Source organism: Xylaria bambusicola (assembly GCF_022495145.1).
Source record: "Xylaria bambusicola strain CBS 139988 unplaced genomic scaffold F5B22scaffold_4, whole genome shotgun sequence".
Classification (NCBI taxonomy): domain Eukaryota; kingdom Fungi; phylum Ascomycota; class Sordariomycetes; order Xylariales; family Xylariaceae; genus Xylaria; species Xylaria bambusicola.
The window spans coordinates 1,140,048-1,156,631 of NW_025953557.1; the positions used below are offsets into that span (position 1 = coordinate 1,140,048).

The following is a 16,584-nucleotide window of genomic DNA, read 5'->3' on the forward strand; positions in this document are numbered from 1 at the left end:
GCCATGCAACCAATTGATACGCCGCCCGCCATTGTTCTCTGCTCTTGTACTTGGTGCAGCAGCTCACCAAGGCCCATTCCGGCACTGGATCTACAGTATGCTCTCTTGAATAAAAGTCCCCAGGAAAGGGCAAGCCCACCGGATCTACCCAGATCTACCGGAGTCTATCCGTCTGTCCAATCACCCGCATATTGCGAGCTAAACCCGCCCGCTGAAGAACATCCGCATGTGAACTTGTAAGTACATGTGTACACAGATTCGGAACACTTATGGGTTTTGTCATTGGCCTATGGTCAAGCGCTGGAGTGTCTTCAGAGTCACACCATCTGACCACCATCTACTATCTCTGCTCACCTGGACGTCGTCTCCTTCCGGCCTGCACCCGATCTACTGTACCGAGAATGGTTATCTACCGAATCATAAGATCCGTCAGGTCATCAGTACTTACTAGATGTCTCAAAAAAACGTCCGTTATAGTCCATTCATGTTCACTTATCCTCTCGGCTTTTGTTTCCTCTCAGCTCGTCACGCCAGCGGAATCTGCCGCCTTCAACAAATGTGTTGTCAAGCAAAAATATCGCCTTCAATTTTAGCAATCCGAACGTGGCTCCCGGGATCCAAGGACATAGAGTTGTGTAGTAAACTGACACGTGAGGCTGCTAAGCCACAACTTCTTTACGAGTGCGAGGCAGTAGTCTACCTACCTCCTAAGCTTGTGAACCCCCCTTCCATTCCTCAGAAATTAACAAAGCTCTATACCCCTTCACAGCATCGTCACAGCGAGGTGACATGTGGGAGCCTAAGAAGATCAGCATGTGTCGGTAAGCGTCGCACAGGACTAGGTATTACTACTACCCAGCCCACGGCGGGATGTGATTGCAATTTTGTGATAGACAAGCGGATAGGCCAATTCCCCAGCATCGCCCCTCAGCTTACGTACATGTCTAAAACCACTACGGCCTCTATATTTATAATTGATAGGCGTATACCGAAAACCAATCTTCTGCGAGCATTGCCTACGGGCGATAGTAATCAACGCCTCAAAAACGGATCGGTAGGTTGTCTGCAAGCCGGTATTCGTCGCATTATCCGCGGGGTGCTGCCACATATCCGCATACCACTTCAGACCCAACAGTCTGCCAACAGCAAACTGACTCTCGCAGAGTCCAGGCGATCTCTGACATCATGAGCTTCGTCAATTGACTCGGTTGATAGTTAATTCCAGACGCCGTACACGTTCATGCAATCTGTTTGCACAATCTAATATGTCCTTCTTGATGCTCAATGTCATCATAGTTTCCAGGTACAATCTCTGGCGTATCGCTTTTTGCACAGGTACATGGAGAAGATGTATCTCAACCTCTTGGAAAGCTTGCGGATCATTCCAAAGTTGTTTGCCCGAGCCACACTCTCGTAACACGCAGCCTAAGCACCTCCTACCAAAACCTGTACGCCCAGCTAAGGCAGCGATAAATGCCTACAATTCTTAGAGGACTGCGGCTTGGGTGCCTGACACACACAACCCATGAATCTAGGCGATCGCTTGGCGAGCTACCACCTATTGATGGCAATGTAGAAGAAACAGCTGCAGAGGCAGACGTCACGCTGTCAGGGCCCCGTATCCTTTTAGCACACCACCGTTGTTGTACAAGATCGCCTTGGTTCTTCAATATTCTACTCTTCACTCAGAGATACAAGCATACAGCATATTCTAAATGTTTGCCTGTGCACATCTATATCACCCTAGGTAGCAGTATTCATACGGGGGGGTGGCATTTGACAGCGCCGCCATAACCACCTCTATTCAGGGAGTATTTTATGACGTCCTTACGTACGACCTCGAGGAGTACTGTAGCACCTCAACAGTAGAGTCCTCCATTAGGGGTCAACAGACAATCACGTCCAAGGCCAACTTACATCAGTTCGCCACAAGTCGTAGGGTTGTACGAGGCCACAACGAGGACCATTGCCATAGTAAAGCAGCCGTTCAGGGCGAGAGCTGGCCATGGGTTTCTATGAATTACGCCTAGTGACGTTGATGGGAAATCCATATGTATGCCGTACAATGTGCTACCTTGGGAAGCATGTTGTATTCTAGATCGTTCTACGTAGTATAACCCCAGTGCTCAAATATATTTGGTAGGTAGCGTTGTAGACAAATTGTGTTCCGTCAAGAATATTCGCTCCCTAGCTCTGTAGGCAAAAGCGATTCGATGGATTATAATCATATAGACAAGACATACTGGTGGAATGCGCGACTACTGATGGAATTTAGCCATTCCAACACACCTATGCGTACCTTACATGAATATAACCACCTGGTCAATGGACATGAATGGCACAACAGTAAGTATTCAACCAACATACATATCATTTCTCAGTCATAAGTTAATTTTAATACCTGTCAGTGACTAGAGTTCTTCATACGGCTTCTGAGTCATATTTCATTGTTAACGTTAGTTTTGTAAAGATGCGATATGTCGAACTTCTAGTTATCTACTTTTGATTATTAACTCATTACAAGTCGCCGCAGTTGTGACTCACAAGTCCAACCAGGAAACGGTAAACTGCATGTATGGCCAAGCATCAGTTGTGATTCCTACACTTGATAATATAGAAAATGACCAATGCCTGTGTATCGTTGAAATTGCCTAGAGGCAGGTGAAGGAAAACATTATGAAAGCAGTAGTGACTTGTGAAAGAAAGAAGGACGGAGGTTTTATATTAGTTCTATCGTGCAATCTTATAGCTCTAAACGAATAGTTAGGTGACCCTGTGTCAAAATGTATAGAAAATTTGCCCTGAATCTAGAGCTAATGGTGGCGGGAGTAGTACATACTGCACCAGAGTATGAATCTCAGGTCAAGGCGACTTGCGAGTTGTCTGTACATGAAATATCAGACCTGCCACAGTCTACTACCTATATGTGGATGAAGCTATAACTTGCCTAGCTTGCAGTCATGAATGGCGTAGGCATCACGTAGTAGCCAGTTGATCAGGAAAGCAGTATAATAGTTGCATCAATGAGGTGGCGGTAGGCCTATAGTGATCGTTCTCGAACGCAATTCATTCTCCCTATGAATATGTATACTACACCCACTCGAGTACGGCTACTTCACTTGGCCCTGGTATGATTATATGGAGGCTCTGCAACAATTGTGTGCGTGTCAGACGGGGGCCAAAACCGTCAAGGAATATAAAGGAGGTGTCCTAATAATACGCCTCCTAATAACATAGGTTGGCCTAGACGGCATGCTAAAAAAGGTAACCTGCCGCCGGACTACGCACCCTGGCATCGTGAAGAGCCTCATCGGACAATTTACCCCGCTCGGTGGCTTTTCATGCCTTGAAATATCGTCCTTTCTGATTCGTTACGTGGCTACCGGGCCATATCAAGCTGAAGGTGTATCTTACACAGCATGGTTGAGATCTCGTAGAACCCCCACCATTTCATGGTCCTTCTCCTGCAACCGGGCGTATTGGAACAAGGATTGCTCGGTATAAGCTGCATTCACCAGTCTCTGCATCTTTGCTCCTATGCCTTAGCATACGGCTCCGGGTCCTCCCATACAGGGAGATCCAGGTCTATGACAATAGCTTTGTTCAGTTTCCGTGGGCCCCGGCCTGAGTGCGGGTAGCTGGAATGCTGGATCGCGCAATTCACAATACATGTCTCCTTGCGACCAAGCCGCCCATCCAGTGCCACTTGGTCACTCCGCTCTGAGTCCGGCTTCTCACCAAGACCGAGGGTACCGATACCCGGGTAGGCGAGATCATCAGGATCGCCTCTATGTTTATCGCGCCAGTCCTTATGGGATCCATCGGTTAACCGACAGAGGCTCCCGTCATTGTTCAGCGGCATGCCACCCTTTACAGTGAGGTTCACAAGCGCATTTTTCTCGCTGTCTGGGTTGGGATCCTGCCAGCGAGTTCGTCCCAGCTCCGCATATTGCGCATTTTTGTCCTCAAGGTCCCAAGTTACGCGCTCGACCCCTCGGGCTTCATGGATGTGCCCGCATAGCGCCAGGCGCGGTCGCACCCGCCACAGTTGCTGTCGCAAGATTTCGCACCCCGCGGCTTCACGCATACGGGACTCATCGCAGTGCGTATGTGCCGGACCATGAGTGATCAAGATATCTGTGTCAAGGGGTATCTGCTCCCAAAGGGACTTGGCAGCTATGTTATCCTCATCATGTCGTGGATATTGGAACGCCCACGCGCCGCCCCAAGCCGGACTGTAGGGTGATCCAAAAACAGAGAATGTAGTCTGTGGGCCCGATGGAGACGTTAACCTGATGGTCCGGCTCTCGTGGAGCAGGTAGGTGAGTGTTTCAGATTGGGTGAGCAAGGACTGACAGTCCTCGGGCACTTGGGTTATGTTTCCATGCCTGGAAGGCCCGTATTCTCTGTAGAATTCAGTGTCTAGTGTCAAGTCATGGTTGCCTGCCACTACGATTTTGCATTCGAAGTCAGCCTGCTCGAGCCACCGAACTTGCTTTGTGAGCTCGTTAAAGCTCCCTTGGTTCGTGAGATCACCACAGTGGATGAGGACATCTCCTTTGGGCAGTTTGACGGTGCAGTTATGGGTGTCAGAGATACAGACAAAGCGTGTTCTTCGTGTGCGCCGGGAAGGACATTGCCTTTGTGCGTTGGAATCCGTCATGATCTACCTACCAGAGGATACGGCTTAAGGGGTTTTAACTCGAACGATGCGCACTTAGGCACGTAAACAACGTGTAAGGCGCTTTTTTATCTTGAAGGTGGCGTAGATATACCTTTAACCAATGTCATGAAATTATAATCAATGGGTATAATCTAAAGTTGTAGCTAGAGAGAATCCAGTACTGCATTTTAGATAGTAGCCGTGAGCAAAGTTAGGTAGTGATTGAATTGGTGTTTGGTGATAGTTTAGGCGAACACTACCTGGGTGACTAGATGACGTAGCTCCATATCCTCACGTAGATATCTGTGAAATTCATATTGTCGCTGCATAACGTCATACTAGTATCTGAGATAGACCTTAGGCATGCTATAGTGCTTCATATATCCCTTTTCGCGTTTCTCTTTTCTCGAATATTAGGTACTCTCATAATCTGCGGATAGCAGGTGCGAGAGAGCCTTACGGAGATGTCATGTTTTTGTATATGAGCAGCCGGTCATACATGTATCTACTCTGAGACCCTTAAGCAAGTGGCTCGTTCTTTGATTGTCGCCCTCTTGCAGGCTAAGAGGCGATCGAGGTGTCGTGCCAATGCAATCTCGATGAGCCAAGTCCCGTGAGTCTCGTCGAGCTACCTATGTGGACGGGGAAGCTTACGTCGTACGCCTTATCACTACCTGCACACGCTTGAAGTCGCTCAGACCGCGACGTGGAACCAATGGAAGAACGAATCTCAAGCCCGTTTGTTATAGTGTACCTGTGTTATAACAACAATGCTATCAGCCTCGATAGCTGAGTGCACGGCTGAAGTAAGCACTGTAGGTGGTTCCAGTCCATGATACATGTCCCAGCGCGGAGGATAAGTGCATCGCATCCATCCTGCTCCATCTGCAACTACTCGTGAGTATCACACATGGCAATTCGATACTACCATGAAGTTACGATAACTGCTGGAGGATGTGTAAAAGCGCAAAGGGGCATCGATAGCTGATGTGTTAGCACCTACTCTGCACCTACCCCAGTCAGTCACTGACAAAAATCGTAACCAAATTTCACACTTGACGGCTAATCTAGGCCAGATCCGTGATTATAAGTCTGTAGGTAATTTCAGCCAGACCAGGGCCCTGCAACATCCCAACAATGTCATGCTATAGTGGCATGGGCATATAGTGCACTGTACATACCGGTACCTCTGTACTTAGGTAAGTATCTACGTAGGTATTTTATGGCTATTCAGGCCCTACCTATGTAATGTACCTACGTAGTTACCTAGGTATATATATAGTATGTAGGCAGGTTCCTGACTGAGGATTAAATATCGCCCAGTGGATATAACCTAGGTAAGGTAAGTACTATCTCAGAGTGAGAAACTTAGAGTGCCGAGAGTACCTAGGTAAGTAGTGTGTGGTGCAATAGGTACCTACTGTAGGTAGAGTCTGTTTGCGGGCTAACCCGCTGGAATCTTTAATACATGCCCATAGCTAGGTGGGTACACAATAGATAGCCCTTACTTTCTTGGTTCAATACATACTACCTATGTCTGTATGTTAGACACATTGGGTATAATTCAAGTTGATGCATCGTGATCGCGACCTGCCAGGCATAGAGAGAAAGCTACTACGTGGGAGAGTAGGTTAGGTACATATGTACTATATGTACTATATGTACTACTAGGTAGAGCTCGGACATGACCCGATGTCCCAGGTGGGCCAGGCTACTGAAGTAGGTACCTACCTAGGTACCTATACTGGAGGACGGTGTCTTTGATTGGACCGGCGGACCTGCTGCGGCATCTTGCAGCGTGTCTCGCTGCTAAACCCCCACCTGTACCCTCTCGCTGGTGCATCAGGTTAGGTACATGGTAGCGCACTGCACGCTGCCTTAGCTGTGAGTACCTACCTGCCGTACCGCCCTGTAGCCCGCTGGCCAATCGCCTGGGCTGGGGCCCTCTGCTTTCATCTCTAGATCCCTGGCTAAGCCCAAGAATTGCTTCTTTTCATTCGCCCGCCCTCCTTTCCAGGCGAATGACCGACCTCTCTCTCCAACGTCCATCTGGTGTCTTGCCTCTTTCTCTTGCAGTTCTCCTCAGCCCGTGTCCGCCTGGCTGGGTGCTCCCGTTCCTGTTTCTATTTCTGTTTCTTGTTCTTGTCTCACGGACTTTGATTCTGTACAGCATCAGCATACCGCGGGCGTCTCCTTATCGACCTGGCGAACCCAGCGAAAAGTGTGACCGAGCATTCCCACCGGCTGCTTTGGTTGAATCTAGATTTACATATAGGGGCATTTCGGAGCCACGCGACTCGCTCATGTATCATCCAGAAGAAGAGCCTTGTATCCCATATTGATATGATGACCAGTGCTGTGATGATTGCCACCGGTTCGCGGATCGCGTAGCATTAGTACTTGGAACCACGGTTGGCGCGCCAGTAGTCACTTACCTCACAATTCGGCCTCAATAAAACGAGTTCTAGCTCTGTTCTAGCTCGGGGTTCACCGGCTGATATCTTTTCTGTCCGCCCTCCAGCCCTGCGCGCATCTCTGTTCGTCTTGACGCTATCCGCTCAACCATCGATTCGAAAGCTGTTGCTCTGGCCGGGCGTTGCTCTACATCTTGTCTATGATATCACCACCAACTCGTTCTTCTCCTCCCGAAATCGAAACTCGCAATTCCTCTTATTACGCCCGAATCATCTCTGCCGAAACTTCATCCGCGACCCAGAACTATCGTGGCATTGATTCATTTATTGTGGCTTGCAAACCAAGCAGAACACGTTGTTATCCGTGGCATACGCTGATTGGGTATGGCGGCTATCTCAGCGTCCTCAGGACCAACGTCCTTCAATCACACGGGCGACCCTCAGGACGAATATGCAGATTGGAACCATGCTTCGCATAGCCAGCACGAGGTAAACTCCAGCCCCGTGACTACTTTCTGCTACTTTGAAGATATGAAGGACATCCATCCACCTTTAAATAGATTAAGTAGGCTCGGAAGAATCTTTGCTGACGATACACACCTTGATAGCCTTCGACAAACCACTCCTTTCCCGACTACGAAGCTTTTGGCTCACCCCAAAACGCATCAAACTCACAAAACGGGGCCACCGACAGCTTCTTTAATCTTAGAGGTACGACTAACTCTCTGCCACGCTATTTCGCTTTATGTCATTGCCGTATCGGGTCTTGTGGGTTTGGCGAACAACATGGAACTCGTCACTAATGCTCCCTAGACTCTCGCAGCAATAGCCGTGCTGTAGCCCAGCCAAAGACTAAACGTGCGAACGATGGCAGTATTTTAACCTACGACGATGAAAATTCAAAATGGATTCACCGAGATAAGTTAGCCAAAATTGAGAGTCGAGAGCTACAAGAAGCTGGGATAGTACTTCCAAAGCCCAGGACACAGAGCAGATCAAGACGAGATCGTAGCCATAGTCGTCGGAGGGGTACCACAGATTCATCTGAGCAGCAGTATGTACCAGTCTCTAGAATGAATTCCGATGCTGGTCACGACAAAACGCCAGACCACGAGGTTTCGAGCTGGGATTTGCGCAGGCCTGAAGAGATTGCGGAGGACCCTGGTGAATACTGGGTTTCGAACGATTCTGGTAGAGGCACACGCATTCCTGTAGCGAAAGTCAGCCCGGCACCGATTCCTTCTGACTATATTGATCGAAATGCCCCCGTGCAACGAAAAACGAGTTTTCCGCCATTTGATGACGAGGTGTCCATCGCGTATCCAAAGACTAGGTCACGGAGCAATAGTAGTGCGAATGCGCTGGATGACTCGCCCAAAGCACCATCTGGGAAGCGCTCTTTGACTGAGGGATCTCCGAGGAAGACTACTACGACGACTCCTCGCAAGACATCGGCGCCAACAAAGCCAACTACACAAGGCCGGCCTAAGACGAGATCTGGCCCTACCACTAGAAGTAGTTCTACTACAAGGCCAGCCACTCGTTCGGGCGAACTATCTCCACGAGCTCCTGAGGGTGATCCTCCATGGATGATTTCCGCATACCAACCAGATCCTCGTTTACCACCGGATCAACAGCTTCTACCCACGGTTGCAAAAAGGCTACAACAAGAGAAATGGGAACAAGAAGGTTCGTTTGGGAATATTTACGACAAGGAGTTCCGACCCTTGAACAAAGATACACTTATAAAACCGCCCGAGGCAGAAAAACACCCTGATAGTGAAGACCAAGATGAATGGCCATTAAAGCCGGAGGCCAGAGTTCCAACTCCCAATCGCCCTGGGACAAGTTCGTACTCAACCATGCCGAAGATTCAAGACACACCTGCTATGAACCCCCTAGGCAGCCCGAGATCGATGCAACAAGTACAGACCCAAACGACTGCAGCCGTCAAAGTAGTTGATCCGCCGGCACAAACGGAAGATGAAAACGGAAAGGATGGTTGCGGGTGCTGTGTTGTGATGTGAATCTCTGGCACAGCTATCTCAGCATTTTAACATCCACTTCAGATTCCATCTGATGTCTGCTGCCAACAGCTAGACCATCGCCGAATGACTTATGATAATACTGCCTTGTGCTACATGCCGCACTGCATATACTTAATAGCCTCTTGGTCACATTGAACCTCTCTCCCTTTTTTTCTTTTGTTTCGGAGTTATATCCCTTTGATCCTGCAAGCAGACGCATGCCGGCATACGAAACCCCGTCAACCATCGCCCATCGATTCCTCATCTGGATCAACTCTGAACTAGATAACCACAGTGGGATACTGCACGCTCCCCGGTCTTTTTGGCCTGCGACACCATCGGCGTTACGGGCTTGGACAGGGATCTGGAGTAGAGCGGCAAAATACATCATCATCATCATCATCATTGTTCATAAACGGCGTACGGACTGTCGCCCTCTTGTTACTGTATAATCATTTCTAGTGCATTTCAAATGGTCCATCGCCCTCTCCATTGGCTTGCTTTATATGCTGCCCTAAGCAAGCGCCTAATGTTTTGAAGGGAGGCCGCGTGGTGCTCTTCGCCTCCGCATGCTGATCGGCCAATATTGTTTTTTCACCCACGAGTTTTCCTTCTTGGGTTTTGTGGCAAGAGGAGGGAACGGTGTAGGTGTTTAGGAGCCGTATTTCTAGGTGTCGTTGCATCAACCAGGTGATTCTAGATACCCCACCTAGCGGAGAACACTTCGGTAGACAGTTGAGAACAATCTCAAGAATTCAACCATTGGTTTTCGTTGTGACAGTGGAATTGAAACAATACCAGTATATCAGTCTGCTTCGCGCCATACCTGAATAATCTTCCATTATCCTTCTGAGGGGTAGCAGTCCTTTTGGAAAGGAAGGATGAACAAAGTGTGCTGTATCGACATCCGTTATTGTGAACCCCCTCCACAAAACCTTCCTTAACCCAGATAACCATGAGAACGGCTGCAAGAGTTAAACTATTCCTCTACAATCTTCTTACGCGCAACACTCAAAGTGAATATAACCAGCAGGGCTGGTTTCACTTAGCCAGAGGTATCTGCTTTTACCGAAAGCTTCGGGATCCCCTAGCAGACCGTGGGCGAGAGCAAGCAGCACCGGGTCTTCTCCGCCTCACTATTTTCCTTCTTTTACTGTTCTCACTGTGCCTTGAAACTACCTCAACATTTTCGACTAAAGATTTTAACTAAAGACCTGAGCCGAACGCCGCACCGCGTTCACCGTCTATAATAATGGCAACTTATATACTGCTGCCCTATCACTTGGAGCAATGCAAGTTGCGACACAAGGCGCTATGGTGTGATTTCAGAATTCCACAAGCTGTAAGCAGGCAAATCTGTATTTCTGTGTCGCTGTCTAACTGATACTTTAGCTTTTCGTCACACCACAGGCAGCACAGCTACCAGCAGCGCTGACTCTCTCAAATGAGCTGTTGCTGGAAATATTCTCGTATACGGATCATCTTGGCCGGCTATGCCTGGCATTTACATGCAAACGGCTCCTAGCTGTCTCCTCTAAGATGGTCATTGCGATTCCGTCGGGACCTTTGCATCGTTCTACTGCCACTACGTGCGACGCAATGCTTGGATTGCTCCATAAAGGCTTATGACAGTGCTGTTGAAGTGTGGTGTGATTGGGGCTCTTCCTCACACCAATGTCCAGATTGCTACTGTTTGGAGAAGTATGGTCGGATGGCGGCTTCACTATAACACTAAGATATTGTAACGCGGGAACGCCTCTATCGAATTGTATAGGCACATGTGTTGCTTGCTTCCCACAGATGCCAAGCGACTATCAATTGGGCAGCCTAGACTTTGGAAACGGAGAACACAAGTAAAGCCACAGTACAAAAATAGGTGATCGACTCGATTGTCAAATGAGATGATGAAGGATTAGTCAACACACATCGTATTTGGACGAAGAAGACCAATTATGGTAAATATGGCTGTTAAGCTTGGTTGGTTTAGCTCAGGATTAACTGTCACATATTGCTTCCTAGCCAAATTGGTAGAAGCCGAACCATAGCAAGCCAACCATGGAAAAAAGAGAGTACTAGTGCAGAGTGAGTGACCTGGTATTGATGAACAGTGGTCAACAAGTGACTAGTGTCCGTAGTAATGACATGGGCTGTTCTAATACCCCAGGCAGACGTAGCAGACCCCGGTTTCTGCCATAGGTGGTGGCTTTGTTGTGTTCGAAGCTGCGTCTTTTACACTTGTTCCTATGATGACGTGAATGAAGGCATGTAGTTCAACATTAGTCCAATCGTCACATTCCAAGACGGCAAATAATTACGCAAGGCTGCCTACACTACAGTTGTTCCCGGCACTAGAACGTGTCCCGCTAGACCTTCATCATGCCTGGGTCGACAAACATTGAGCATGTGCTAACTTCTTGACAAAGAGTAGAGGTGCACGGAGCATTCTAGGTATCTTTCTGGGGACTACAAGAATCTCGTTAGATTACAAAGTCTTCCCTTCTTCAACGATACATTTCTACGTAAGAACAGCAATGTAGCTGTTTTCAGGCAAAGAAGTACGTCATTAATCATCGAGTTGTCGATAGGTACTCAGAACGTGGAGGGGAGCTGTGAGGTGTTATGACTTCCAACTCTAAAGATCCGTACATAAAATGCATACCTGGGGAGCTGGAACTGTCATTCGATCGTTGTGTTTGCTCTTCGTGTCCAAAGGCCAAGTATTCAGCCCAAAGCGCTTCCACATGGGATGGACTTATGTCTAAGCGTAGTCAGCTCAGTGTGAACAGTAAGAAGCACATACGACAGCGAGACGTGAACTTCTTCTATATACGAGAAGATCACTACTGTGCTAGTGGCCTTGAATGTTAGCCTGGAACACCAAATTCAATGGACTACCACTCCTTCCTGGGATTACAGGTTGTTAAATATTGCGATCTAAAGACTATCGTAGTAGCGTTGAGTCTCCAAAGGGGCCTCTCTACCTAACCCGCAAAGTTGACGAGATCAAAGATCTCCTGAAGTATTACTCGGGCAGCAACTGGATCCACGTGAGCCTTCAGGGGTGTTCATTAAACTTGGAGCGACTGGGCAAAATGTAAGCCGCAATAGCAGAGGTGGTGATGATGGTATTACAGTTTAGCTGCCTATGGCTCGAACACTCGAGGCTATGCACGCTGCTAGGTGAACAGTTTGGTATATTTAACAGATGCCGTGTAGACGTTACTGTACAATCTACCCTGATGAGAGTAAAGTAGCGGCTGACTGTGGATGGATTGTGAATGCATTACATTCAGACTGCTTTTAAGAACGATCCACGTAGACCGTTTCCTCACAGCGATGAAAGAGCAGACATAAGGGAACGTGGTTCGGCCCCCAATTGCGACTGTACTGGCATCTGCAATCACTCTACACACGCAGCACACTCTATCGCTATTACTCTTGACCTTTAACACCGGTGTCATAGCTGAGCTATGAATAATTCAAAACACAACTGATTATCTTCATATGGGTATGTTGGTAAATGACTATGTGTGTCCTTTTTATTAACTCGAGAGACCGTTGGCTCTCACTCTTTTTATGGTATTATTCAACGATCTCTGATAGTCGTTATTGTCATTCTTGGTGCTAAGATGGCTCTGTGTAGCTGGCCAAGTACCCCTGTAATTTCCATAATTTGAGTTGAAGGTCTTTTGTGCGGCGACCGGCTAACATAAATAAGAAACCGTCTCTGAGAATTGCAGATTTATCTCTGACTCCCGCAGCGCCTGTGATTCCCAGAAGCATGGGCATATTATGTACTGCCACACTAGTAGTTGAATTTTCGTTGGCAATGTCGTAAGTAGCGAACGGCCCAGGCTGTGCCTCGGATATTGTAGGTTCGTCGTGCCCAGAAGAACCTTGAAACCATAACAATGCGCCCTGATGCTTATATTTTACATCATCCCAGCCATAACATTTCACAATGTAGTGCCGACTATCTTCACTGCAAAGTCTCGAGAGGTACAGGAGGTCCTCTACTATACCTTGCCGCATACGCTCGAGAATGACAGAATCCATATCCTCGCGCCATACAGCCTGGTGACCAAACTTTGCGTAACGAGAACTCGAACCACCAAACAGTCGTCTATAATGTCTTTCGAGCCCTGATTGCTTGACTGTAAATGAGGAAATGATATCTCGCCTGGCAAGCGCATATGCTGAAGGCCCGTACGGTTTTACGCTGGTAGTTTGTATGGAGTCTGGCAATTTTGATTGGGGAATGCCCTCCGAAATGGTTGGTTGTTCCCGTTCTAATTTGGCGTTTGCTGGCTCGTCGCTGGCTACACCTGCTTGCTGTGTTTCAACAGGCTTATCCCAAGATAGACTGCGCGGCACCCACCACGGTTGGCCAGTTTCAGGGTGGGAGATGAGGTTGAAGTCTTGCAGAAAGAAGGAGGGGAGGCGTGTACGAGAAGCGGTACATTGACGGATTGGAGTGGCAAGAGCCTCGGCTATTGAACCCTGTTAGTGATTAGGAAGTGAGGGTAGGGTGGGCTAGGCAATGGAAGAAGGGCTACACTCACCAAAAGGATTCTTCCGGAACTGGCGCTCGACTGAATTCGTGGCTTTACCTGCCTTCGCCTTGGGGGCTTGATGACGTGTGACGGCGTCCCAATATGACGGATCCATGATAGGCGACAAGGGAAGATGGCCTACAGCTGTGCCTATCGTCTTATTGTCTCGGTCGATCTCGAATTCTGGAGAGTTCAGAGTGGTTTCAGATACAATGGGAGAAGCATTGTTTCGGCGGCGCTCAGTTGAAGAGCAGCGCTTAGTCTGGTCCCAATGACTGGGCCGGCATTTCTGCTGGATAACCCTGGCACTACTGCCTAGCAGTGCTGTGCATGCTTTCATAACCACATTGACAACGGTAAAGCTGTGTTTTAGAAGTCAGCGGAACGTTACTTGAAAACAAGTCTTCGCTGTCGAAGCCGATACTCAGTATCACCAGTCTACTGAATACCTAATACAGATTAGGTAAGCGCTCAAAACCCAATGAGGTAATACTGCAGGTACATAGTATCCCTTTAACTGCCACGAACGCTCCAATACTTTACCTACCCAGTTTTAATCACGTGCTATGTCTCTTGTTACCCCTACTAGTAGATCAACATTGCGAATACCTAGGTTTCCCCTGAAATGACGTCAAATACTATGTAGCGCCTTGTACCTAAAGCTATGTCTAAGTAAGATACAAGTGCAAGAAATTCTAATGGTTTTAATTGGATATTTAAAGTCTTGGCAGGTATTGGAGCGTTCGTGGCAGTTAAAGGGATAGGTAGTAGGCGCAACCTCCACTTACCTAGCAGTACCTACAGGGTAGGCCTACAGGGCCTACAGGTAGCTGCACCTTATCTGGACATCAGCACGCTTCGTCAACGGTCAGCCAGACAGACCACGAACACTTCTATATCTGATTCATTCCCCGACCGTCAGTTCGTAGGCGCCTCCTTGCTTCCTCGGCTCGCTCGTAGGCAACAAAAGACGCACTATCGTCTTGTCATGAACTGCCAACGTTCGGTCTGGCAGCGGTTGGCACGAAACCTACCAGCCAGCCATGTTGGACCTTTCTCGCATATCTCCCAAAGGCATTTTCAGTCCCAGGCCCCCCAAGGCGCAATTCCTTTACCGTACATAACTGAAGTCACTGTAAGATATCCAATGGTATCTGCTCCGTCAGTAGTAGACTGACCGTGTAGTCTGGCGGCTGGCGAACATGTTGGTAGTCAATTCGAGTATTTACGCTGAGCGGGAAACTAATTGTCGATGCCCAGACGATATCTTCTCCAAGCTGTTACAGGTATGCCAGGCTCCTGGCCCCATCAGTAACTGAGCTAAAATCAGGTAACCAACAGGAACGGATAATATGCCTCAATGGAGCAATCGACGACACTGTCTCTGCCTCCATAGTCGCGCAGTTACTATGGCTTGAATCCGACAACCCAGAAAAGCCGATTACCATGTATATCCATTCGCCCGGAGGGTCTGTCACAGCGGGACTCGCCATATACGACACCATGGCCTACATCCGATCGCCAGTGTCGACAGTGTGTCTAGGCCAGGCGGCATCCATGGGGTCATTGCTACTCACTGGTGGAGAGAAAGGCAAACGATTCGCGTTACCACATAGTAGTATTATGATACATCAGCCGCTTGGTGGCACTCAAGGCCCAGCCAGCGATATCCTCATCTATGCAAGCCAGATTCAACGCACGCGAGAGCAAGTCAACGAGATATACAGGAAACACCTCAATGCTGCAATCGGGCATGACAAGTACACCCTCAAAGAAATTGAGGACATGATGGAGCGCGACAAATACCTCACTGCACAAGAAGCTAAAGAGATCGGCATTATAGATGAGATTCTTACGCGGAGGGATGAGCAAAAGCCGCAGAACGATGGCGGCGCAGATGAGAAACGAAATCAAGGTTCATAGGACTGTGACAAAATAGGACCATAGAACCAAAGATGAGTCTGGGTGTGAGGAAGACGATGCTCAGACTCTCTATCACGTGGGTCTAGCGACTATTGCGACAGGTCTTTGTAGTTGTCTTATGCGATATTATAGTCGCTACCATCATTTTGTCGAAACGTAGAGGAAGAACGTCTGTGGTGCCGATTCCACATCAGGACACAGTATTTTTACGCAAAGCGAAGTAGTGACTGAAATCCTTGTGGATTACCAGTAGTGAGCTATAGATCTCAACAAACAAAGAGTAGTTGAATAGAGGCGCATCGACATTGAATGCTTATGAATAATTCATTACTATCTATCGCAGAATACCTACGAAGTATAGGTGGTAGTGGTTGAATCAAAGAGTCTGGGTCTCGATTGTCCGATGATCGATCGGATACGCTGCATCGGATGTCCCTCGTGGCAGCAGGGAATCCCATCCATCCCATGACCTTGTCATCCTAGTATCCATCCTCATTCATTCGACATGTCTGCCGAGCAAATCAGAAATCTTGCGTGCCTCTAATGGCTCGCGACATCCCGAGATGATTAGCTACCTTCAACGGCAGCACGGCGCTGGCCATTGAATCCAGGTATCCCGCGACATGATTGGCTCCCGTCCTTCCCAATGCAGTAACTAGGGACTTTTGTCTAGATCAACCCAGATCTGTCAGGGGACGGAACTCTGGGATTCGCTGGTGACGGTCTCTGCCCTTGCGGTAGTTGTCCCGCAAGGCCGCCATCCGGCCCTGGGGGAGCAGCCAAAACCGATACAAGAAGGATCACGGCTTGACGGCTTCAAGCAAGGCCGTTGCGCGCTAGGTTGAGGGCCCCCTCCTGACCCTGCATTTCCTCGATTATTCTGCATAGAAGCTTTCTAAACCTTGTCTTCTTTGTCCCGTCCGTAGCAGCCATTTCCGGGGCTGTCTAGACACTTTCTTTATTTCAACGACGTCTAGGCCCGGAGACCGATCAAGCATTCGCGC

At 48.4% G+C, this 16,584-nt stretch overlaps 4 protein-coding genes across 4 annotated transcripts; 2 read left to right on the top strand and 2 right to left on the bottom strand.

The window, feature by feature from the left end:
* Window positions 1-3,519: 3,519 nt before the first annotated feature.
* Window positions 3,520-4,932, bottom strand: F5B22DRAFT_352690 (Metallo-dependent phosphatase-like protein). Its single transcript, XM_047970981.1, has one exon. It carries the CDS (start codon window positions 4,661-4,663, stop codon window positions 3,536-3,538), a length of 1,128 nt encoding a protein of 375 aa, XP_047834989.1. The 5' UTR covers window positions 4,664-4,932; the 3' UTR covers window positions 3,520-3,535.
* A 2,301-nt stretch (window positions 4,933-7,233) lies between these two features.
* F5B22DRAFT_352704 (uncharacterized protein) lies at window positions 7,234-9,111 on the top strand. Its single transcript, XM_047970982.1, has 3 exons — window positions 7,234-7,566; window positions 7,686-7,788; window positions 7,891-9,111. Exons 1-3 carry the CDS (start codon window positions 7,462-7,464, stop codon window positions 9,102-9,104), a joined length of 1,422 nt encoding a protein of 473 aa, XP_047834990.1. The 5' UTR covers window positions 7,234-7,461; the 3' UTR covers window positions 9,105-9,111.
* Window positions 9,112-12,728: 3,617 nt separating this feature from the next.
* Window positions 12,729-13,772, bottom strand: F5B22DRAFT_633698 (uncharacterized protein; the record flags this gene model as incomplete). Its single annotated transcript, XM_047976875.1, has 2 exons — window positions 12,729-13,594; window positions 13,667-13,772. 2 exons carry the CDS (start codon window positions 13,770-13,772, stop codon window positions 12,729-12,731), a joined length of 972 nt encoding a protein of 323 aa, XP_047834991.1.
* A 594-nt stretch (window positions 13,773-14,366) lies between these two features.
* F5B22DRAFT_590824 (ATP-dependent Clp protease proteolytic subunit) lies at window positions 14,367-15,938 on the top strand. The gene is made up of 4 exons (XM_047973821.1): window positions 14,367-14,792; window positions 14,843-14,861; window positions 14,918-14,943; window positions 14,999-15,938. Exons 1-4 carry the CDS (start codon window positions 14,646-14,648, stop codon window positions 15,578-15,580), a joined length of 774 nt encoding a protein of 257 aa, XP_047834992.1. The 5' UTR covers window positions 14,367-14,645; the 3' UTR covers window positions 15,581-15,938.
* The last annotated feature ends 646 nt before the right edge of the window (window positions 15,939-16,584 follow it).